Here is a 26,429-nt window from a genome sequence, read left to right on the forward strand (position 1 = left end):
ATCAGAACCCTCGCACTTTCAATTCCATCACACAAAATTAAAAGTGTTTAAAATGTTTTGAGGCATGATAATTTTGTTGGAACAGTAGGCCTAATACTGTATGTGTACAGTCAACTTTTAGGGGAAAAGGATGAAATTGGAATCTACCCACGCTATGAATATTACTAATATAAATGAATAAATAACTGAATGAAAAACAAATAGGGTTATGTATCTCTTACTCAGGACTGCTGCTGCTACCAGGGTTCACTATTTCCTTAATAACCAAGCAAATTCAATGTCACAGTGCTATCCTACAAATAAATAAACACAAAGTGTTGAAAATAAAAAAATACGATGAATCAATCAATATTTCAAAAAACTCCTAACATCCAAAAACATGCTCAATGTTCAATAAAGTGCTCAGTGTCCACAATGTATTTATTTAGCAAAAATGCATTGTGCTCAGGTCAATTTCCCACATATCAGTAAAAAACAAAAATAAAAAAAGTGTTCAAAAATCAACTCGCCAGCCAGCATTGTGCTCAGGTCAATTTCCCACATACGCTGTGCAATGTGCGCATATTCACTTCTTTTCTTTTAGAGGAACTAGCAATCAGATGTGCTGGATAATTTTGGCCATAACTATTGCTTCCACTATGACTGAACCAAGGTCAATTATTTCTGTCATCTCTTCCTTCATGTCCTCAATTAGCATAAACATTCATGCAGCATCTTTCCTTTGAGGGTTGAATCTCACTTGTATCTCTGACCACCTTTCTAATGTCTATGAGTTTCCATTATTTGGACTGCTCTTGTGCATCCAACTGCCCTTACAAATGTCTATAGCCATTTTCACACCCGAGCAGGAAACCAAGGTGGTTATGTAGGTCAATCTAGTTCAGTCACTAATTATGTTTAAAAGTATTCCATTGATAATTACATTCCTTGAAAATGATTTGCTCAATTACAACAGAATGGAAGATGATTTCCTCATGTCTCAGATCGGTGAATCACTGACAGACGGAATTCTGTTGTACTTGAGAAACTGGAAACATGGAAAGCAATTGCTTTGATTAAAATCTCAAAGCGGCACTGTGTTACTCTCACAGTGAGTGTTAGGGGTAGAGTACATTTCTTTTTACATACGTAACCCTAGCTACGGGACCTACATCAGCCTGGGTGTTACCAATATTTTCTGACTTTTCTCTGAACTCTGGGCAAACAGCTAAAAACATAACTGATACAGGTATATGTGGACTTTATTTTCAGATTCATACAACTTGGGAACATTGCATAGCCAGGCTTGGGAAACCTTTTGCTACTTAGTTCAGTTTGCCATGCCACCTCTCTACCCTGCAGAGCTGATTCACACACGTGTGGTGCGGACTGAAGCTCAGGTTTCAGAGATAATTGACACAGTAGTTGTTCATCGGTTCATGTTAGGTTTACATCAGGTTCAGGACAGGATTAGATCAGGATTTTATCCTGATCACACATGTGTGAACGGTTCCCATAGAAGTCAATGGTCTGTAATCGGCACCTGCACTGGACCGCACTGCTCAGAAATCGTACAGGACTCTTTTTAAAACTGCACTGAATCAGTACTGAATTATTATACAGTATTTATGTAGTGCCAAAAACTTTGCTCAGCGCTGTACATTATAGTGGGGGACAGTACATGAGACAATACAGTGACAATACAATACACGAGGGGTTTGAGGGCCCTGCTCTTTGGAGCTTACAATATAGGAGGGAGGGGATAGTGGTACAGGAGGAAGTGGCTGTGGGGGATGGAGTGGTAGGAGGAGTGGAGATCGGCTGTTAGGTGAGGGTGGGGTAGGTTTCCCTGAAGAGATTGGTTTTTAGGGAGGAGCCTACGCACGCTGTGACGTCACGCCGTCGGAGCATCGTGGAGCTCCGGCGGCCACTACATCTGATAGGACGGTTAGTCCTTTCTGCAATCATTTATTCTTATTGGATGCATCCACCTTGTTGCGGTTACTCGTCCTTCAATAAATTTGTATAATCTAGCAATACTTCACTATTGGTATTTTTTTGTTTTGATCCCCTGCGGGGAGCATTTTTTTCCAGACATCGTTTTGCCCAGTGGAGGAGTCGTGCTCTTTTGGTGGAGCAACGCCCATTCCTTCCTATCACCAAGTGGAATTTCTCCTGCTCAGCTCTGCACCATCTGTGCCCATATGTCCACACTTACTCTCTTTTTCTATGCCACCTCTTTGCTTTTCTAATTACTTTGTAAGATTTCTCTTTCTTGTACTTTCAGCTGGTGCCCCGTTTAGTTCACACGTGCCGTATTTGTAACCTGGCTACTTTTTTGTTCACTGCCAACCTGGCTAAACCGTGGCCAGGAGCAAACTGATGCTTCTTGCTTTCCTTATGGGTTCCCCATGTACAGTATACAGTTTCAGTTTGTAGTTTCAATGTGCTCTTCTACAGCACTAGATACAGTACGTGCTCTGATACTGTACTCCCAAACCGTGATGTTTGAGCTGATGTACTGTATATTAGAATATTTTGCACATGATCTCTGTTTTTGCACTGTATTCTTTGAAACCTAAATAAAACAGATTAAAACATATATTTGTGCCCTACTGGAGATTTCCCTCATGTCAGTTGACATTTTTATTTATTAATGGTACTTATATAGCGCCATCAATTTACGCAGAGCTTTACATATATATATTGTACGTTCACATACGTCCCTAACCCTCAAGGGGTGTACAATCTAAGGTCCCTAACTCACATTCATACATACACATACAAGGCCAATTTAGACAAGGTTCAGTTAACCTACCAGCACGTCTTCCCCCCTGCCCGCGCCCCCCCCCCCATCCTATCCGTCACTACTAACATCACCACCATCAATCCCGCCCCGCAAGCCAAAGTCCTTGGAGTCATTCTGGACTCTAACCTCTCCTTCCAACCCCATGTCAAATCACTTACAAACACATGCAGGCTCCACCTCCGCAATATTGCCAAGATACGCTCCTTCCTTACCCCAGACACCACTAAACTACTCGTACACTCCCTGATTATCTCACGCCTTGACTACTGCAACTCCCTCCTCACCGGCCTACCCCAGTGCAGGCTCTCCCCGCTTCAGACCATCCTGAACTCAGAGGCTAGACTCATCCATCTCACCAAGCGCTCCACCTCTGCCACCCCCCTCTGCCTATCCCTCCACTGGCTTCCTATCGCCCAACGCATCAAATTCAAACTACTCACTCTGACCTACAAAGCCGTTCACAACACTGCCCCTAACTACCTAACCAACCTGATTCCCAAGTACCACCCTACCCGTACCCTTCGCTCTTCATAGGACCTCCTTCTATCTTGCTCCCTGGTCTCCTCCTCACACGCACACCTGCAAGACTTCTCCAGGTCCTCCCCCATCCTCTGGAACTCACTACCCCAATCCATCAGACTGTCACCTTCCCTCCTCACCTTCAGGCGCTCCCTGAAAACCCACCTCTTCAGGGAATCCTACCCCACCCTCACCTAACTGCTGATCTCCTTCATTCCTCCTACCACTCCATCCCCCACAGCCACTTCCTCCTGTACCACTACCCCCTCCCTCCTAGATTGTAAGCTCCAAAGAGTAGGGCCCTCTTACCCCTCGTGTGCTGTTTGTAGTTGCTGTAATGTTTCATGTATTGTCCCCCCCTCTATTGTACAGAGCTGAGCAAACCCTTTGGCGCTATATAAACTCGATGTAATGTAATGTAATTTGGAGTGTGGGAGGAAACCGGAGTACCCAGAGGCACAGGGAGAACATGCAAACTCCAGGCAGGTGGTGCCGCAGTTGGTATTCGAACCGACAACCCTAGTACTGCCAACCATTTAGCCACTGTGCTGCCCATCAGTTTGTGATGCTTCTGAGATCATTCAGAGTTCATTGGCAAGTACTTTTGACCTGCATTCCTATGAACTTTTATGTAAATGCAAAACGCATCTGATGGGAACAAATGGCTAATAATGTTATCACCAGGAGTCCAGAACATTAAAAAAAACAAAAAGCAAAAACTATTCACTACTCTATCCAAAAATAAGAGAAATGGTATAGTTACAAATATATTTTAAATTACAAAATGGCGATAGATAGATAGATAGATAGATAGATAGATAGATAGATAGATAGATAGATAGATAGATATGAAAAATATATGTTGTGCCTAGTCAAAATTCTTGGTTACATTTAGTCAGACAGCATGAAGATCCAACTGAAATACCTCTAATAAATAATGTGTCCATAAACATCTTGTATTTTCCCATTCGCAGCTTTACAGGCCCACTTATTTGACAGCAAAGTGACATCAAATTTACTGTTAGCAATAGTGTTTGTCTTGGAGAGCATAAACTCGGTGCATGTATACTTAATGTATGAACACACATAAATTCTTTTTACAATTTTGTGTCGCCCTGGGGGTTTGCGACATTTGTTATCCAAGCCAGACATAAATTACAAACCTTCAACAAATGATTAAAAACAAATCTGCTGCAGAAGAACTAGATAAACTTTCTGTATTTAACGATAAACAGTAACCATAAAAAAAGAAAGTTGATCTTTTGCATAATAATTGTGTTTAAAGCAATAAAGAACATATTTATGGGCACTTGTCCCCGGGTTCTACAAGCTTGTGTATACCATCACAAAAATGTTTTTGGTTTGTCCCTCAGTCATGTATGCGCTGCTTTTTGCACATGTTGGTCTGTGACAAATTGACGACCTCTGAAGGCATCTTCCACGCATGTAAAGTTTGCCATGATAAAACACTGTCTCCATATTGTAATGAAAGTCTTTGGTGGATTTCAGCTCCTTATACACCTTCATACCACAAACAAATGAACCACTATTCGCTATTCTTCCTTGGTGCAAACGGAGATTGGCACGACCATGTGATGAAGATCAAATTTGATAATGCAACGACATAGGTGCCATATCTGGGCATGCATGTGCCGAAATCAGCACAGCCAAACTACAGATTATTATAGCAAACATGCGGAAATGTATTGACTCACCCTTGTAATTGCCAAGATGAAAAGTAAATATCCAACAGCACCTAAGTACTTTTAAAGGCAAACTTTGGCAATTTGTATCACATTATGGTGTCATGGTGTAGGAACAATGGTCAAATCTGAAAAAAAGAGTCCCTGTCTTTGAGGCCAGTTTGTAACCAACATTTTGTCACTGTGCTTTGTCACATATCGAGTGAAAAGGATTCAAGAATAAATGCATTGACAAACACCTGTGCACTATGTGCCAGCTCTCCTTCCTTCCTCATCAGTGGATTCCCTGCATAAATGTATATTTAATATCTGGGCAATAAAGTGAATAGCAGGAGGGCGCAGTAAAAAGAGCTGACACATAACCCAAACTCGACACTGGGGTACCTAAATCTGTAGATACACCACTGAATCACACAGTGGCTTCTTTCATATGTTGGGGGCTCCATTGGTGTAATAGGCTGACCAAAATTGTCATTTAAAGTGTTCTAGATCCCAGTAGAGTATTCCAACATCTAATGCTAATGGATCAGTGTAAAGCTGTCTATACATGGCTGAAAATTTGAGCCGTGATTAGCCACAATGGTTGAATGATGAACACATCCTATCAGATGCAATGACCGTTCGGGTATTCAAGCAGCTGTCATTGTCACTGCTGCTTAAATACAATAGCTAAAAACCAGAGATATCTCCGTCCATGCTGTTTAGCCCTGTTTAGTCCATGAGGTTGATTTACTAAAACTGGAGAATGGGAAATTTGGCACAGCTGTGCATAGAAACCAGCTTCCATTTTGTTTGGCCAAAGTGTAATTGAACAAGCTGAAGTTAGAAGCTGATTGGCTACCACACAGTTGCAATAGATTTGCATTCTACAGTTTTAGTTAATTACCCCAATGTATGCCCCCCGTAGAGGTGCAAGGGCAGAATAAGAATGGATGATCTAAAACTAGTCGTGTACGCATAGACTTTTCTTCCAACAGAGTGGATGGAAGAATATCCACTGAGAGCGATCGTATTCAAGCAGCTGCGACACCTTGGCTGTTGAATACCTAAACAGCAACTACATCTGACAGGATGGAGTCACAATTCAGCCAATAATTTCCACACAGATCTTTTGATTTTTCAATCAAAGTTTCAATACATGCATGGCCAGTTTCAGCTCCTCTGAACAGAACAACAGTCTGAAGATTTGTGCAATTTTGAGTCAAATGCTCATTAAGAAAGATGGTATAATATTTGTTCCCATGAAAAAATATGTCATAGATCCACCATCAGATCTGTTGAGCTGGAATCTTGACAACTTGTCATTGAACAGTCTTTTATTTATTCATTTTAAAGTAGACTTAAACCATCAGCAACAGCTCCTAGAACCCCCTTTGTGCTAAGAAACATCCTGCGATTGAAAACGTTATTCTACGTACCTAATACAAGCTCCAGGTCTGCTGTAGCTGACGGGTCTGCATAGGCCACTTGAGTCACCATCTAGGAAGTGACTCTGGACAGAGCTGTTGATTGACTTTGGAGAGTATGTGTTCACACAGTATATAAATCGTGCTTTAGAAAATGCTAGATCCTTCTAGGAGGGTAACCTTGTGCTATTTTGATGCAGATGAAAGCAATAGATTCAACTATCTGCCACCCTCCCCGATGTCATATACTCCCCTATGATCTGCCCCCCATTGGTATTTTGCATTCGTTTGGCATACTGTCAGGAAGGGCGTAATGTGCTCAGGTGCATAAGTGTGCGCAAGTACAGAATTCCTGTGAGCCATGCTCATGCACACTCCGGGGTGCACACTGGCCACTAAGACAGGTGCCTGGTAGGCTATTTAAACAGCACTGATGCACTGGATCATTGCCGTATGGTCTTTAACGTTTCCTGTATACCTGCTACCCATTCTTGCATCTGATCTACTGTTACCTGATCTGCCTTTGACGACGTATGAACTCTGCCTGTACTGACCCATGACTTGCCTCTGGACTATGTCTCCGCTCCCTATTCCAAACCTGCACTATAGTTACCACCTCTGGCCTGGACTCTAGCTACTCTCCTGTTTGCCATTTGCGCCTGACCTGCCTACCAGTTTACTAATCCGGCTTGCCTGACTCTGCTCTGCACCCAGGGGCTGTGGCCATTATCTTTGCTCAGCCACTTTTAGTCTACCAAGTGCCTGTTGTCTGTCTGCCAGTGACCTGCCAGCCTGCCATCTCTGCTGCACGGCATTCCTGGTCCACCCTGCAACTGGATATGTACAGATGAACCTTCATTGCGAGAACGGTCAGGCACTCATGCCGCCAAGTGCTCTCGTATTTCCTGTTACCTTACCAGGGGCTCTAAGCTGGAGGTGTATGAGCCGCCTACCTCTTCACGTCAGGCTCCATCTTCCATCACCAAGTGCATCACACATACTGAGTTATAGAAGAAAGTAGGGATGACAGTTGTCCGGAAGATGTAATATACAGCACGGCCCACAGAATACGGAAGATGTAATATACAGCACGGCCCACAGAATACAGTCATATGGAACTATACAATATGAGGCAAATAGACAAAATAAACAACATACATACTGATGAGCAGTGTGCTGTGGTCTAGGTATAGAATGATGTGCAGAGATTTAAGGTCCAGATTATAAAACATGCCGTACAAACCACCACAGTATCCAGGAAATCTTGAAGCTGGCAGTAAATTTAGGCCAGCATTGCCAGTTCAGATTCACTGTAACAATTTTGGACAGAGTGATCCCTACATTTTTTATTCTACTTTATATATTTATGCGGGTTTTACAATTTATTTTTTCTGAAGGGCGGTACGCACACATAAACCGCAACAGAAAAAAAAGGAGACTTTAAGGAATTATTCAGATAATCCCGGGACATAGAGGTCACTCTGTAGCTTGCAAAGCCTTTGACAACAGGACTGTTTTAGCAATGTATGAAAGGAGCTGTCAATGGCCTGTTAATACATTCATTCTAATAAACCACAGAGAATGGAGAGGGATTGCCAGGGGAGGACAGAGGTCAGCCGACTACAAGTATTTGTTTGGGGAGCTTCTATAAAAGGTGAAGCCACAGGGCAGTTCGTGTGGCACAGGAATGAGCCTGTTGAAATCAGATGCCAAATACACGAAGGCTAAAAACATACCAGTAACAGGATCCAGAATTAGCAGATTAAAAGAAGGCTATTGTATGCTGCAGAGGAATGTGGCGCGATTAGGAAATAAAGAGAGGAAAAAGAACTGAGATTTGTGAAGTGTATCGTCTATATCCCCATCTTCAGACCTCAGCTTATCTGTGCTTATCTATTGTGAACAACCATATGAAAGTTATAGTTTAGCATATAGACTTGGATACTAGTTTAATATACTTTCCAGGAAGAGTTTGCTGCTGCGCTGGTATCTATACAACTTCTGTTCACTTTGGGCTCTCATAGCTCGTGTCTGGGTCCTCTTACCAACCCTCATTTTAATAATACGTAACATTTTCTCCATCTTTGGGAAAAGGCATCATAAAGCAGAACAAATGTTCAAATAACTTGATTCGGCAAGGCACATGCCAGCATTTAAAAATTAAATTATTATTTTGAGATAATGAAATGTTTCTCCCAAGTTCCCTTGGTCACACATGGTCTCTGGTTACCAGAAGCATTGTGAATGTTTCACATCATTAGGGACTACAGAGAGTGTATTTTTGTCTTTAATAAATGTAAGTACTCTACCATTCTGAAAAAATCTTTGGGTCTCCGTTCAGGCTTTCAAAGCTCTGTTTGAAGAATCCCGTTGGCTGACACTGGGAACCCCCTACCTCCATGATTAAGCCCAAGGGCCGAGGCAAAACATGTTGGAGGGTGTGGCTTGAACAGAGTTTGTTGAGGCTGCTATTATCTTTATGACATACAGCTTTGCACGGTGTGCGGGGGCTGAGATACTTTCCATGCCCTCATACTCCACCCTTCTATTATTCTTTATGTATCTACCACAGCAAGTCTGTCAACATAGTTATATATTAACTCTGGGGTATAGTTCTACTAGTTTGTTTCAGGTGAGATGAGAGTGGCAAAATAACCCACATGGTAAAATTTAATAGGACTGAAGATTTAGTTGCCATCATTTCTGGCATCAAAATTCCTTCAGCCAAAACAACCAAGTCAGTTTTCAGAAGAAGGATCAGTAGGCGAACCATTACATGCCACTACAATTCATGGACAGTATTGTCTTAGAGAGCCAGAAATAGAGTTGTAGATCATATGATCTACCCAGCAAAAGGAACTATAAATGTACTGGTGCATGCCAAATTCTTAACTAAAGCTCTTAAGCTAAAGATAGTGTAGCAAACGGTTAAATCCTCTCTTGGGTTTTTATTGATGTCTGTGTCACTGATCCACCTTCTCTATTTTTCCTGGTGTTGAGGTCGAAAAGATAAAATCTTGAGTTGTCACTAGAACAGGAAAAGAGGGAAAATATTCCAACAGGGACACTTGTTGTGGTGACACATTTTTAAGATGAGATTTCCTTTGATGAGTTTTGGTCTCCCTTTCTGTTGGGTCTTTGGGACAGGAAGTGAAGGAAAATATTCCCAGAGGAATACGGATGTTAAGAAAAAAAAACCTTACATGAGTTTTATCCATTCCCTAATCTGAAAAAATGGTTTTACATTTACTTTATTAATCGTATATTAAATATTGACTTTAATTATTTATGCATATCACCCAACTAAATTAAAAAAAAGGTTCTATGCTACACAAAGCAACCATACAGATTTCCTTCTTGCTAAAGGAAGTGTGTTTGCTCAGCCACTTGCTAAGATGAGCTGCATGCATTGATTCCAATTCACCAGTCCATCAGCTGATACTCGAATGCTGGCCATAGATGGATCAAATCTAGGCTGGTTTAGCAGGGACCAGCGGTGATTCGCTCCATCTATGGGCAGGCTGGTTTTATTGAAGTCAATCCATTGGTTGACCTTAGTACAACCAGCCTGTTGGAGTACTGCTGGCGGTTAGAGGGATTCCCTCATCAACATGGACTGCGTTGATAGGGGGAAATCAAGCATTTTTCTTTCCTTCTACCCTTGATGGAGAGAACTAAAATTGTATAATCTATGGGCTGCTTTAGATGCACTCAGCTTTTGTTTTTCTTAGAACATACTCGTTTGAGGATCTGCAGTCAGCTGCTTTTAGAGGAAACTCTTATGCTGGATCCCAATAAATTTTTGTACTCAGATTGACAAATATTATAGTGAAAGCAGCAAACACAGGTATAAGATACAAAAACCTCCAAACAAACAATGCAAAAGTGCAGCGCTAAAACATTAATATTCAAATTTTTTTTAAGTAAAATCCACCATAAATGCTCAAATTAAATCCAAAATACAACGTGCTGCCGACTATCAAAGCAAGAAGGAAAGAAGACCGATACATCCAATGAGAACGGAATAAGAAGTGACACCTCAAGAGCTTCTGGTGACAACAAAAAGTGTGTGGGAGCTCTTACCAGAGCTGTTGGCTTTTCAAATTAATGAAAAGCCAGCGGCACTTTAGGGGTTAACCCCAAACCAATCTCTGATTGATGACATATCAGTGTTCAACCTGGCGGTTCTACTCCAACTTCGCTTCCCACCAATGAAGGCATGTAAAATATAAATACTAATAGTGCAGAATGTTCATATGTAAAAATGTATTAGAAAATATATTGCACTTACAGTATATTAAAATACAAAAAGGCATCATAAACAGTCCCAGTGCTGTAATGCTCGCAATGCAGAGTAACACTCATTCCGGCCAGCGGCTGCTTGGCATGTTGACATCACATTAGGCTGCATAAATTGAGTGTGGTGGCTGCCGTTAGGCCACGTCCCTGATGACACCAAATGTATGGTGAAACGCGCTGAGTGGAGCCTAATGTAACGCCATCACACTAAGTGGCCTCCAGCTGGAACGAGCGTTACTTTGCATTGGGAACATGGCAGCTCCAGGTCTGTTTATGAAGGCTTTTTTGATTTTAATATACTGTAAGTGCAATATATTTTCTAATACATTTTTACATATGAACATTCTGCACTATTAGTATTTATATTTTACTTTATTTTTATTTGGTGGGAAGCAAAGTTGGAGTGGAAACGCAAGTTTGAACACTGATACTGTATATCATCCATCTGAGATTGGTTTGGGATTACCCCTAAAGTGCTGCTGGCTTTTCATTAATTTGAAAGCTCAACAGCTCTGGTAAGAGCTCCCACACACTTTGTGTTGTCACTAGGAACTCTGAGGTGTCACTTTTTATTCCAATCTCATTGGATGTAAGGGTCTCCTTTCCTTCTCACTTATTATTGTAGGGTACTGGACATTGGATCAAGCTAAAACACTACTTTTGAACATATTAAAAGTGGATTGGATCATGCAATTTCACAGGTTCTCTCTTTGTATTTCTCCCCAGAAAACAAGTAAAAAATAAAAAATAAAGATCAGGTAGTATCCACAGGAGTTCATTGACTTAGTGACTGAAGAAAAATCATTGCTAAATACTTCAAAATTGGAATCTTGTACAAAGAAAGGCAAATATTGGAATGCCCCTTTAAGAAAATAATGTATACATTATGCTTTTCAGTATGCTGTCAAAAATGTCTATAATGGTACTTTAATCACGTTACGATTCTCTGGTATTAAAAAGATAGAAAAAAAAAAACAACCTTGTTTCCATAGGCATTTACATTTTTCCAGAAGATTAAACATATGAAAACAAGAATGTCCCTGGATGATTTAGTCATAAAATGCTACATCCAAGAAGCCATGGTGGATCTAGCCTGTACAGACATGGGATGGTTTCAATTATTTTCATTCCCAACTATTTTATAAAAGTCTATTTTCTTTCTTCAAATATTGCGCATTTACTTCGTTCCCCCAGTTCAAATATCCCAGATTTAGGCATTAAGTAACGTTTCATATTTTCTTTAGAACTATTGTTTCTGTCTTAATAATAGCAGACCAAGTCGTGCCTGACAGCACAATTTATCAGACCATTTATATTAATGTTTATATTCATCCATCTTCTCATATGCAGTTCTTAAGAATAATTAAGTTATTTTGCTACATGAAAGAGCTTCGAAGACAACGTTGACTTATCAGTACATGACCTCAGTAGACTGTGTCAAGACCGCACGTTACCATGAAAAAAAATATAAAATCACGACATTGCTCATGAAATGCTGGTTGTAGTACAGAAATGGGTTTCCTCAAGTCATATGCTCATGAAATGCTGGTTGTAGTACAGAAATGGGTTTCCTCAAGTCATATGCTCATGAAATGCTGGTTGTAGTACAGAAATGGGTTTCCTCAACTCCTATGCTCATGAAATGCTGGTTGTAGTACAGAAATGGGTTTGCTCAACTCCTATCCTCAAAACGGAGTTTACTAGGCACGATACTTGAATAGAAGTTCCCTCAACTAACAAAACATTTAAATCTGAACTCCAGGCAAACAGATACTGTAGATACACAGATGAAACATGTACTGTACATGAGAGCTGCTTTACCTGTTAAAGCATTTATATTCCTGTCCATGCAGTCCTAGATATTACATGTTTCTGCATAGAGTACAGCCCTGTCTGGCAAGCTTGAAGACCTGTTTTTTCTTTGCTGCAATTACATAACACTTGGAGGTCTGTTCCACCCTTTGGCTGTGACTGCACAGTGAAAGAAGAAGCAGGAAACAGATTAAATTATCTGTGACTCTGCTCTCTCCTTCTATTAGCATGCTTCTTGCTCTGTAGCACAACTGACTGGCTGTTTTTTCTACTTCTCCCCCTCTCTCAATCTGAGCTCTGCTGTACCAGTAAACTCAGTCTGTGGTTAATTCAGAAACAGAAAGACAAGCCCCCAACTTTCAGTATTATTTGCAGATAGTAAACAGCAAAGGAGGTCATGTTATCACTTTATTTGAAAAGTGAACTTATTCCTTAAAGTGGAACTTTAGCCATTTTTATGTTCATTAAAGGTCAGCAGCTACAAAAACTATAGCTGCTGACTTTTAATAAACAGACACTTACCTGTCCCATGTGCTCACCTGAGCCATCCCTTCCCTGCATCTTATGTCCCCAGTGCTAGCATCTCAACGGTGACAGCTTGTGGATTCACAGACGGGTGCCCGCTACGCTGCGCTTTGAAAATGGTCCTGTTGCCTTCTGGGACCTGTCACGTGTCCCAGAAGACTGCGGGGAGAGAGGAGAACATCCACTTCCGATCATCACCTAGGTGGTCAGAGGAGAAAAGGGAGCGGGTACATGTCAAAATAATTTACCTCCCCCACCCCCCAAAAAAATGTAATTTGGGGAAGAGAGAGAGGGGAGGAAGCCTTAAAACAGAACTTCACCTTTTGGGTGGTGCTGAAAATCGAATGCCTCTAGACGTCTTGTTTATTTCATAGGCAAACAAGTAGATGCCTACTGAAAAGGCAGGCGAGGTTAAAGCAGTAGTAAAGTCCACTTTAGAACTTGTATAATACATCTTACCTGTAGGTAAAATGAATATCTCCGAAACTTGTGGTATTTAGAAGATATTCACACTGGATGCAGCCGGTGACGTCACCGACACGTGCACTCTGAAGGGCCGGCATACCTGTGCCACCCCTTCAGAGCTCTGTGCCGTAAACCATGACTCCCGTGCACATGCGAAGGAGTGACGTCATTGTGGCTCAGTCATTCAAAGGACCTGAGTCAGCGAACCTGGAAGGGGAAGATGGAAGTCCCATCAGTGTTGACAGAGCACCGACGAAGGCATTCATTCTAAGGTAAATATTTCATAATGTGCTAGTGCGTCATGCATACTATGCCATTCCTTTTTTTTTTCCAACAGCCAAGGTTTACTACCACTTTAAAGTAGCCATTTTGCAAGGTTCCACAGCAAAAACAAATCATTTCCAAACTCCCTAGGAATGTTTTGTGAGCCCCTTGCCAAATCAATTCGTCTTTGAGCCTTCTACTACTCGGAACCATTTAATAAGATGCAGCAACTTATTTTATTAAGAGCTCTCAGTAATGCATTTTTTTTATAATTACTTCATAATTAAATAAAAGCTTATTAGTGTGCAAAGAATTTCCTCTGCAGTTTAGCTTTTAAGAACTGCATACTTAATGTCAATTGACAAAAGTTTTGTTTATATTAAATTCAATTAAGATGCCTGTAATTCATGCGGTTTGTTTCTAGATTAAAAAGTATTCATATTCAAATATGTTTATTATCGATGGCCGGAATTCTCCCCCACTCAAAAAAAATCTACAAAAATCTGAATTCTTGTTTAAATCAGCATTCAAATCTATAAAGGGGCAGTTGTGTTGAGAAGTCCTCCATCATTAAAGTGGAACTTTTGTTAGAAAATTAAGTCCTGCTAGATCACTTTTAATGTAAAACATTAAAAATAAGTGAACCGGATATCGTATGTACTCTCCAGTGCCTCAGGATATGCACAGCCAAAAGGGAAGCCAAGGGTACCAGGACAGCGACAACCAAAGCAAATGCTTCAGGGGTGCAGCCCTCAGACGGGGAAATCAGCCACTGGATAGAGAGAAAACAGGTGGCGCACACACCTAGTGCATTATCCAAGGTTTATTGTAGGAGTGAAAGAATAATAAAAACATACTCACAGACGAAGCATGTATCTAAAAAGCATAGAAAAATGACAATGGACACAACGGCGGGCAAGGTGTTCTCACTGTCAGTGCGGTCAAATGGCTGACGCGTTTCGGGGATGAAGCTGATCACCAGAGGTTGGTCATCAGCTCTGAGGAAAGGGATTCGTCCCCGAAACGCGTCAACCATATGACCGCACTGACATTGAGAACACCTTGCCTGCCGTTGTGGCCATTGTCATTTTTCTATGCTTTTTAGATACACGCTTCGTCTGTGAGTATGTTTTTACTATTCTTTCACTCCTACATTAAACCTTGGATAATGCACTAGGTGTGTGCCACCTGTTTTCTCTCTATTAAAAATAAGTGCCTATACTGTTTAAAATCCAAAAATACACATGGGTTGATTTACTAGAGGCAAAGAGACTGTGCACTTTGAAAAGTACAGTTGCTCCAGAGCTTAGTAAATGAGGTAAAGCTTCACTTTGCAAAGAATAACCAATCATGTGCAAGGAGAATTTAAAAAAAAAACAAACAAAAAAAATGCACAAAATTGGATGATTGAAGTCAGCAGAGCTTTTGCTCATTTACTAAGCTCTGCACAGTCTATTTAGTAAATTAACCCCACTGTCTCAACCTCCCGCCCTCAGCACATTTTCTTTTCTACATGCTTTCAGACACCCCAATAAAGGCATGTGATCTATTAAAATTATGGTTAAAAGGCTGTTGTTATTGGACCAAACAGGATAAAAAAAGTTTTTTTATAGTGCTTCCTTAACATTAGGTCACTATGGACTGCTTCTTAATAACAGACAACTAAACGGAAAATATCCACATCAAAGTTATGTGGAATCAATGTGAATACGTTAAAACATGTTTGTTTGTTTTTTTTATTTAATAACTTTACACACATACCTCAATGGCAGTGCTAAATTCTCTATTAATTCTCTTTTTTTTGTTGGACGTCTGTTCATGATAACGCTGGCTCCAAAGAGCTTTAACAGTCAAACTTTATTCTTTCCCCATCAAAGTATCAGCTGAAAGTTGAAGAATGTCTTTCAGCCGCCTGAAAACTAATACTGAGCATTTAGGATAAGACACAGTTTATCCAAGAATTATGTCTCAACTAATTCTCTCCCACAGCCATAATTTGGTCGGAAATACAAATAAACCACATTCCGTTTCAAAGAACATTTTTTTCTGTATGTTTAATTATTTTCCCACCTCGTCCAGTCCAAGATTCATCTTAATTAACTTCAAATGTGATTTATAAACAACTGGTGAAAAAAAAATATGCAATATTTGAAATTCTTTAAACTTATAGCAAATTATTTCTCCTAACCACAAAATAAAACCATTTCCCTTTTTTCTGTCTTGAAGCACGACTTTTTTTTTTTTTTTTTTTTTTTTACGCAGCCATTCCCTTAATGGCATGTTTAACTAGCACTACTTAGAGCAGGCCCTCCCTAGATAACAAATTTGGAAATAATTTAAAAGGTGGTCAGACCACATTTACACATAAGCAAATAGGCCTTAAATTGCTAAACAAACACTACATGTAGAGGTTTATAGCAAAATGGAATTTTATGATACTGATAAAATACAAATTATACAAGTTTCTCTTTCTATACTGTAAGAAATGACAAACCTTAAAATAATTTTTAAACATACATGTACCTAACATTAAAATAAAAACTCCACTAGACATAATTTGGTTGGTACATTTGTTTTAGTTGCAATAAAACAGATGTAAAAGTGTTTGCCACTCCTGAAAATGTAACTTACAGCAGCAAAAATACAAAGTTAAGTAACTTAGCAGAATGAAGCAGCAGCATTGTCACCGTAGAGCAGTGGAGTCAAACTCAATTTCATTGCAGGCCGCATTACCATTATGGCTGCCCTCAAAGGGCCAGTTACATGTGTAAGACTAGAGGTCCAGAGCACCCCAACCCCCTTACATCGAATGTCAAGAGTCCTTCACCCTCCCCTACATCACTGGGAAGAAGCTGGGGGTGGAGCTGGGTAGCAGAAAGTGCAGGGTCTGGAGGAGGCCCAGAGGAGGGCTGGAGTCAGCTGCCGGAGTTTTCTGAATGCTGGGGCCAGGGGAGGTGAGGACAAGGGGGTACTGCAGCTGCAGAAAGAGGCACATGATCTGTAGGAGGAATTCTGTTCTCCTCTCTGCTGCTGACTGCGGAGATTAGGGGAGGGGGAAGACAAACCTCTCTGTGGCTGCACTAAGAAGCACAGGATCTAGTGGAGGAGTTCTGTCCTCCCCTCCTCAACCTTGTTTCAGCAGTTGGTAGCAGAGAGAACTGTAGCTGCCAGAGAGGTGTGAGGGCCACATGCAATGGCCTAGTGGGCAGGATTAGGCTGACGGGCCTAGTTTGTTACATGTGCCCTAGAACATGAAATGTGTTATGACTACAGAGCACCCCTCTTCTCCATATTATGGGGGAGTTGTTTTGCAGTTCACAGCTCAGGCAGGGCAGGTTTATTGTTTTAGATTTCAGTGTGGCATCGTCAGCCTATGACAGTAAGTTAAAGTGATGGTAAAGTCTACTTTTTAACTCGTATCTACAGGTAAGCCTATAATAAGGAGTGAATATCTCCTAAATGTGCACTGTTTAGGTCAGTGGTCGCCAAACAGTGGCTCAGGGGCCAGGCATGGCCCTTTGCTTGCCTGTATCTGGCCCTTGGGGCATCATTCTTTCCACTAACTCCATCAATGGGGCACTATGCCTCTCACTGATACCATCAATGGGGCACTGTTTCTCCCATTAAAACCAATGATGGCAAGTGATTTACTCCCAATGGCCACAGTTTGGCCCCCCCAAAGCATGAAGGACAGTAAACTGGCCCTTTTGCTTAGAAGGTTTGGAGATCCCTGGTTTAGGAAATAGTCACACTTGAAGCAGCCAGTAACATCACCGGTGCTCTAAATGGACAGTGTACTGAGTATGCCAACAATTCAGAGCTGTGCACCACGGCTGTGACTCCTATGCACATACACGGGAGTGACGTCATCACAGTCCAGTCATTCAAACAGCCGGAGCCCACAAATGCTACAGAACCTTGGGAATTGAGCAACAAGGTCACCTCTCATAAAAAAAAAGAAGTTATATTCTTTGCTAAATCTATCAAATATTCCTGGTTATATTATAAATGTGTTCTATTTAATGGATGCATTAAAGGCTAAGTTTACCTTTATATAAAAAAATAAAAAATGCACATATGTTTGCAGATAAATGTGCATTTATTATTTTTTAAAACAGGATTGCAAAGTACAAAGTGCAAAAAAACCCCCCCAAAAAATAGGGGGGCACCAGACTACGTGTAGCAGTAAAATAATGGCTTTATTGCACAGTCAATTGGCAACTTACAATGAAATGAAGCAAACAGGCATATGTGTATGAGGTTGCAGTAGCAGGATCTCCTGTGATCAAGTGCTGTGTTCCGACATATATCAAAGCTGCTGCTGCTGGCATGTCTGGGGATCCGGGGAAATATAAAGTGCAATTAGCAGATCACGGGTGTAATGTCAGGCTCCTGCATACACTGCCTACAGCTCTATAGCTTGTACCTCTGTATGGGCTGTCACTTTCAGAGCTGTAGGCAGCTTGAATAAAACTACAAGTTGATCAGCGAGCCCACAGTTCATTCAAACTACAAGGTCGTCTGCCGCGGTGGCAGACGTACATGTAGTTTATTCATTCACAGGAATATGACAGTGTCAGTAGGGCATTGGACAGTGTGTGGACAATGTCGGTAGGCCAGTGGATGGTGTCAGAAGGTCAGTGGACAGAGTCAGTAGTGCATTTTTAAAAAAAATTTTTTAACAGACCTGGGGGGGCTTTGATGAAATATCAGGTGTTTAAACTGACCCAATGTACTTTTGAGATAGAAAAGGGGATTGAGGCCACAGTCCTCAACCCCCATCTCTCCAACCTAAGGTGCACAGACTGATTGAACAGCTAGAGCTCTGCTCAATCTCCCTGTTCATCCACAAACTGAAGCGTAGTAAACACAGTTTGCTAAGCTTCAGCTATGATTGAACACAGTGAGTGACCATTACTGATCACTCACTGTGTTCATTCAGGAAAGGCCCTGTAAATGACATTTTCCAGCCCCTTCCCTTGCTCTCCAGCCTGAAAGGATGTCCTGCAGCACTGCCAGTTTCCTCTTCTGCCGACTGCTGCGGGGCATCCTCTGGCAGGAGAGGAAGCTGGAAGTGCCGCTGGGAGAGGGGCGGATGGTGTGTGGAGGGGGTGAACAGAGGAGCACACGGGAGGGGGGTTGTGCTTGGCCAACACAAGGAAGAGGAGCCTGGACAAGAGGGTTGGCATTTCCTGGAACCGATTTCATGTATTTCCTCCTGCAGCAGCTAAAAGCCAGTTTCAGTCAACGCCACCCCTGCTCCTGTAAAGGTTCCAAGGGTTGGCAAGGTAGTGGCAAGATCTACCTGGCATCTACTCACGATCGACAGGTGGATGGCAAACGACAGATTGCCAACCCCCAATTTTTACAGACAGTGCCTTGTACTGCCTCATTCTGTTGCAGATCCCCCCATTTACTAATATTTTTTTTTTTAGAGTTGAACATATTGCAAGGGCTATATTTTGATGTTCCGAGCAAAACTATGTGGGTAGTCACTGTTGATCTGCTTGGTGGTCTTTGGCTTAAAAACTTAAAGCCCTAGGCCTTAAACTCCAGGCTTCAGCTATGTAGGAAAGAGGTAATATGTCGTGTTTGAGATGCCTCAGCAAATTAGTAAAATCATACCTTGTTACAGGCTCCATTGAATCCTTGAGTATTGGGGGCACGAGAGCAGCAGCTAATGGCAGTGAAGGACGCCGGTCACACCACAAATCTTCACTCCATCTCCATTCACACAAAGTCTTGTGTTCTTTTTTTTACAGAAACGTATTTGAAGGATGAGAGTGGAGGGGTGGGGTACACATGATTTCAAGGAAAAGTGAATACACTGGAATGCAACATACATCTACATGCTTATAGCAAGACCATGTTCTGTTTTCATTTCTTTAGTGGTGCCTTAGAAAAATACTTTGAATTTCTGCTTCACCCATACCTAAATGTATGAAAAACCTAGGAACTGCTTGCAGTACATATTGGATAAATGTCATCAGTTGTTTCAACAATTCTGTAGGAGTCTTTCCCTTTAGTATTTTTCCTTAAAGAAGGTGTGAAGTGTAAAATGTCCAGAAAGTGGACAATTAGTGATGTTAAACCATTTTACTGGGCACAAATCTGGAGTTTCCTCTATAAAATAACCGGCAGCTTCCTGCTTATTTAGTTCATATAGGTGAAATGTCTACTTAACGGTATTATTCTATTAAGTACCATAAATAGGCACAGTTTGAACAGACGGAAGTGGTTTAAGGGTGCAATACTTTCAACATCAGAAGAACAGCACTAAGTACGCATTTATATATATAGTATACTGTATAGAGAAATGGAAACAACAAAAACACAGTCTAAAGACAAAAAACACAGACATCTCAGAAGTGCACTGAAAGCCTATGGATAACAAGACTGGGCTTTCTTAAAAACATCCGCAAGGACAAGCAAAACACACGGTTTATTTAATAAAGCTGGTTGACTCAGAATCTGACTCACAAGATCCCACTATTCGAGAGTATAACAAGCATACTTTACTTCATATAGAGACTGATTTTACGGTTTTGGGTTTAGTAACACTTTAAGGTCCAATGCACTCTTGTTTTTGGACATAGATTTCATCACATACCAAAAATGTTACCACACCATATCACAAATGGTGATCACTTCAAAGATCCAGATTCTCACTATGGCAATGCTCCCCAATATTGCTCAGTATAATGGTAGCCATACATGCTTTGAAAAAAAAATGGACAATTTCTTTTCTGATCTCTCTCTATCTGTAGATGACAACCCAACTGATGGATATGCAACACATAGGGAAGTGGATTTCGATCAATAGTTTGAAGATACAATCTTAATTTACTTCTTATTTTACTACGCAAACTCCGATCGATCGAAATGTGATCAAGCTCATAACCAAAGCATCTCAGTGCTGCCAGTCTATGCAAAGCGAATGATACATTTCAACTCAGTTTGCTCGATTCTAATCTAAATTGAGTCTTAATCAATCACAAGGGAAGGTATCGCTATTCAATTATTTTGATAATAAATATTGTATGGCCAGCATTAAATCAGGTGAGGTTTGTCACAGCAAGGAAAATTTGGGGGGAAAGGTAAACTATTCTCTCACTCATGTAATGGATAAATTATTATTATACAGTATTTATAAAGCACCAATAGTTCGCTCAGCGCTGTACATTACAAAGGGGGACAGAACATGTGACAGAACAATAACAATGCAAAACATGAGGGGATTGAGGGCCCTGTTCTTTGGAGCTTACAATCTAGGAGGGAGGGGATGGTGGTACAGGAGGAGATAGCTGTGGGGGATGGAGTGTTAGGAAGAATGGAGGAGGTCGGCAAGTTAGCAGGGGGTGGGATATGCTTCCCTGAAGAGATGGGTTTTCAGGGTGCTCCTAAAGGAGAGGAGAGTAGGTGATAATCTGATGGGTTGGGGCAGGGAGTTCCAGAGGATGGGTGACACCCTGGAGAAGTCAAAGTGACAAAGTGACAAAGTGACCAGACTTATCTGACACCCAAACCCGTTTTTTTGACCGTCACTAACCATAAATATTTACCGCTTTCCAAAATGACCATGACGTCAGTCCCCTATATAATATACCGACTAAAACAGCAGATGTTTTAAACAGGAAAAAAAGAAACAGTAGTCAGTAATATCAGCCACTGCACAGTCTTGTAGAATCTTGGCTGTCATTACATTCCAGTTGATTTTCAGGTGGGCTTAAAGAACTCCACTTTTAAGTACCGCTTTAATTCCAACTAGAATTCCATAATAATATTTACACATTTATACAGTAAGAGACAAATGACTTTGAAGGAAAGTTATTACTTCTATGAAAACAAACCACATTTTCCTGTTGCGCTTGAGGCTCACTAGCTAAGTCTGGGTTCTGTCCAAAGCCTTGCACTTTCATCCAGTGTTTTAGACAAGATTTTTTCATCCCTGAACCTTCACATTTGGAACTGGAGAGTGCAAAATTTCATAGAAACCAATCAGCTTTACTTTTTTTTTGTCAAAGCTTAATTGAACAAGCTTAAGGTAGAAGCTGATTGGTTTCCATGCAGAGCTGCACCAGATTTTGCACTCTCCAGTTTTAGTAAATCAACCCCAATATGTTAAATATGTAACAAAACAGAAATTTGTAGAGCAATTTAGTGGTACACTTAAAAAAAAAAAAAAAATAAAACAAAAAAGTAAAATGGTCAATAAACCAGGGTGATCAACTGACTCTTTAAAGAAAAATACATAAGAGAATGTTGCCATTGAAAACACAGTAAATATACAGCTGAAGTTATATGCAAATCTAAGCATTGGCATGTGTGGCCCCATCTATTTCTACTACTTGAGCCAGTCTTTCCATCAATGAAGTTGATCGCCCATTAAAGAACTAATAGTCTAGCTGAAAAAAGACAAAAGTCCATCCAGTTAAAAAAAAAAAATCCTATACCCACAGTTGATCCAGAGGAAGCCAAAAAACCCAGCAAAGCATGATCCAATTTGATCCTGAAGGGGAAAAAAATCCTTCCTGATCCCCCGAGAGGCAAGTAGCAGATAGGGAAGGAGCCGCACTTTACTTTTACAGGAAAGGTCAAGAATGGAACATAACTGAAGCTGCCCATATCTTATATCTCTAAGACATATGGATTTTAATCTCTGCTTAAATATCTTATTTCTAGTATGCTCAGTTTATTGTAAATGTTTGGAACATGTTTACTTTAAAAAAAGACCTTTCATAATCAGCTCGCCCCAGCCCCCTCCTAAATACTTACTTGGCTCCTCTTCCAATCCAGGGCTGTGCCCATCTGCAGCATTGCTGGTCTTTTCTCCCTCACAAAACACAGAGACAGCAGCAGGAACCATTGGCTCCTGCTGTTGTCAATCAAATCCCGTGAGGAGATCGAGGGGGGTTTTGCAGAGAAGCAATGTGTATTTCTATGGAGGCACACAGCCCAGCTCAGGAGCACACCCACATGAGTGCCCCCATTGCACTTACGGCTTGCTATGTGGCCACTCAGAAAAGAGAAGGGGACCCCAGAGGAGAAGGCTCAGGGCCACTCTGTGCAATACTATTGCATAGAGCAAGTAAGAATTACATGTTTATTATTTTAAGAAAACAAATAATTATACCTTTACAATGCTTTAAATGACTGGATGAGCTAATGATCTACATTCTTAGTTCTTATAACATGTTATACTTACCTGCTCTGTGCAGTGGCTTTGTACAGAGAATCCCTGATCCTCCTCCTCCCCCAATGATGCTCCTGGCCCCTCCCTCCTGCCAAGCGATCCCAGAGCAAGCAGCTTGCTATGAGGACACCCAAGCAGGCTCACTCCTGAGCCACTGCTCTGTGTGTCCATTCACGCACAGAGACACAGCTTGGCTGCCTCCTCTCTCTCTTGGCTCACTAGCTGTGATTGACAGTAGCAGGAGCCAATGGCTACAATTGAGGTGTGGAGGGAGAGACCCAGGAGAGCCATTGCTCTCATGCACATTGCTGGATTGAAATGGGGCTCAGATCATTTTTAATGGGGCTGGGTGGACTGCTGCACACCGCAGGTTTTTTACCTTCATGCATATTGAAGCCTATACAACCACTCTATAGCAGATTTGCGGTAGGGTGGAATGCTCCTCTTTCTCAGAAGACTTCATATAATGTCCTCACATAAGGCAACACTCACACAGCTGTGGGACCACGCAGCAGCTGATCTGTCACCGGCTGTGTCCTTGGGACACAGCCGATCAGAGATCACTACACTGGCCCACTGTCAGTGTCATGTGATCACTGTATAGCAGATCACATGACAACTGTATACAATGGATGGCTTCCTTTCATGCCATCTATTGTATACAATTGTGTTGTTTGCTGTGATTGGTCACAGACAGGATCAATCACAGTCTATCTGTATCAAGTGATGAGCTTTGGCCAATCACAGCTAAGCACAACAAAAGACACTGAATAAATCAGTTTCATTCAGTAAAAATGGTTGCTAATATCAATTAAAATCATTGGTATAAGCAATCATAACATGTAAAAAAAAAACCAAAAAAAAAAACCTGATCACTTGCCCAGAGTAGTACAATGGTACTGTGGTAACACTTTATTGCATTGGTCACAGTATGTTGAAAAAAGAACAAAATAGAAAAAAAAAAGAAAAATGTATTTATTTTTTTTTTTTAACATACTGTCCCCTGTGTCCCTGATCACCACCACACCAGTTATATGATTATGCTGTACTGGGCTGGTGACAATATGTTGAAAAAAAAAATGTGAACATTATTTTTTACATTTTTAAATTTTCCAAAAAAATTACAACTTCAAAAAAAACTTGCCATGCCTCTTACTAAATGCCTTGGACTGTACTTTCAAATATGGGTCATTTGGGAGGTATTTGTACTGGCATTTTTGGGCCTCAAGACATGAAATGGCCATCAGTACATCAGGATTGATCGATTGTCAGATATATATACCATAGTTTGTGGAATCTGTAACTTTCCAACAGACTAAATTACACTAATTTGGGTTATTTTCATCCAAAAAAATAGCAGAATACAATCTGACCTACATTTACGAAGAAAAGTTATTTATTTACAAAATATTAAAGAAAAGAAGAAAAACACATTTTTTCAAGTTTCTTTTTTTTTGTTTATGTAGCAAAAAATAAAAAACAAAACCTCAGTGGTGATTAAATACCACCAAACAAAAGCTCTATTTGTGTGAAAAAAATGATAACATTTTTAATGGGTACAGTTCGCATGACCGTACAATTGTCATTCAAAGTGCAACAACGCTGAAAGCTGCAACTTGGCCTGTGCAGGAACGGGGTAAAAGTGCCCTGTTTTTGAAGTGATTAAAACTACATGAATGGATATATTATCCCTTGTGCAGGGTTTTTTGTATTATTACTTTGACTTACACTAGAAACGTTTGCAATTATCGATGGCTAACACAGTATATATCACGACTACGGCTAGCTCAGTTAAAAATGATCAGTTGGTGGCATTTAACAAAATATTCCCAAAATTGCACTTGCAGAAAATCAGTTTGCTCACTCCTACATACAAGCGCTTATGCCACCTAGACCAGGGGCGGACTGACCATTTGGAAACTCGGGCACTGCCCGAGGGCCCTGGGTCAGTAGGGGGCCCCATGAGATGCCCCTGGTACCTTTTTCATAGGCTTTTTTGAGTTTGAGCAAGGACACAGGGGCCCCATGATCCCCTATTGCCCGGTGGCCCCATGAGTTGTCAGTCCGCCCCTGACCTAGACTGAAAAATGATTTAATCTTTTGAAGGAATACTCAAGTGACCTAAAAGATATTGACCTGAATTTGTTATATATCAGGAAAAAAAAACGTTGGGCCCTTTGAGAAGAAAGTTCGCACTTGTCAGTAGGGGCTCATGTACACTGCAGCTCCTAAACTGATGCTCAGGAGCTGTTCAGCATTTTTTTCAGCAGCCCCTAAACTCTCCCTAATGTTTTCCTAATGTGTCCATGTACACTATGTCATTTACAGGTATTTGAGTTTACAGTCATTTTTTTTTGAACGCAGAAAACTTGCGTTCGGCAGTCGATTTTATCAGCGTTTCAAACGCAAAACGCTTGTAAATGCGGCAAATCGCGTTTATAAGCATTTGCATCTGAAATTTTTTTTTTACTCTTCCAGCTCCCAATGCTGTTCAGAGCCTTTTTTCATCATCAGAAATGCATGCAAAGTGTTTTCCATGTATTCAAATGGACCTAGTACACCAGCGCAGTCAGTTCAAGGTTTTGCGCAAAGGAAAAAATGGTAGAACGTGCATTATGCTCACGATGGGATCCATAGTGAATACAACCAGAAAATACAGGTCATCTCAACACATACTGCTCTCTCTGCTTCTGCTCTCTCTATTTCTCTCAAAATGTCTGAAATAGTTAATTTTTTTTACTGTTTTTTCAGTGCATTCTGGACATTTGGGAAGGTCTCCTGAGGTTATCTTTTAAAAACGCTTCTAAACGCAAACGCACATAAACGCGCATAAACACAGTATGCAAAAGCCGCTAAACTGATGTTTTTTAACCTCAGTTTTCCAGCAGTTTCCATCATTCAGAAGAGTTTTCCAAACGCCCCGTGTACATGAGCCCTATAAGAACTTTTCAAATCGACATGGCATGTTGCATATTCTATTATCTGACCTTCCCGGAGGCCTCATCTGCATATTCCTTACTTGTACTGCTACAATATTACGATGCTACGCATGCAACTAATTGGAAAGATTTGCTTGGCTGCCACCCTGCTGTGAGCTGATACATGGGACACTGATTCCTTGATGAAAGAGATTGCACGGACTCTTAGGAGACAGGTAATTCAGACACGTCAGTGGCCAAGTCTGGCAAGGTTTCATTCTCTCACTGTTACCTCGACAGCTGTAATGTTGATGAACAGCTCGGACCTGCTGCAGGAGACGCTCCAGTGCTTCAATCTGTCCCTTGTGCCGGAACTCTCGCCCGTCGTAGTCTTTCCAGTCTGTTAAACAAACGCAGACAAAGTTGGTTACTGAGTCAAGCTGGCATTACTGGCAAGAACATGCAGAAGGAACTCATTTTAAGGTGCTGGCACACAGGCTGTTTTCAGCAAGAGCTTTTTTCTGCTAGGGATAATTT

The 26,429-nt window shown here is 41.0% G+C and overlaps 1 protein-coding gene across 1 annotated transcript in view; it reads right to left on the reverse strand.

Annotated features, from left to right (window-relative positions):
- ANKFN1 (ankyrin repeat and fibronectin type III domain containing 1) overlaps positions 1 to 26,429 on the reverse strand; it is a 925,115-nt gene that overhangs the window by 163,068 nt on the left and 735,618 nt on the right. The window contains exon 9 of the mRNA XM_089692527.1: positions 26,185 to 26,292. Coding sequence (XP_089548653.1) covers positions 26,185 to 26,292 — 108 coding nt within the window. The remainder of the gene's footprint in view (positions 1 to 26,184; positions 26,293 to 26,429) is intronic.

Source organism: Staurois parvus, unplaced genomic scaffold, assembly GCF_062004578.1.
Source record: "Staurois parvus isolate SC_StPar_1 unplaced genomic scaffold, SC_StPar_1.0 ptg000592l, whole genome shotgun sequence".
Lineage (NCBI taxonomy): Eukaryota > Metazoa > Chordata > Amphibia > Anura > Ranidae > Staurois > Staurois parvus.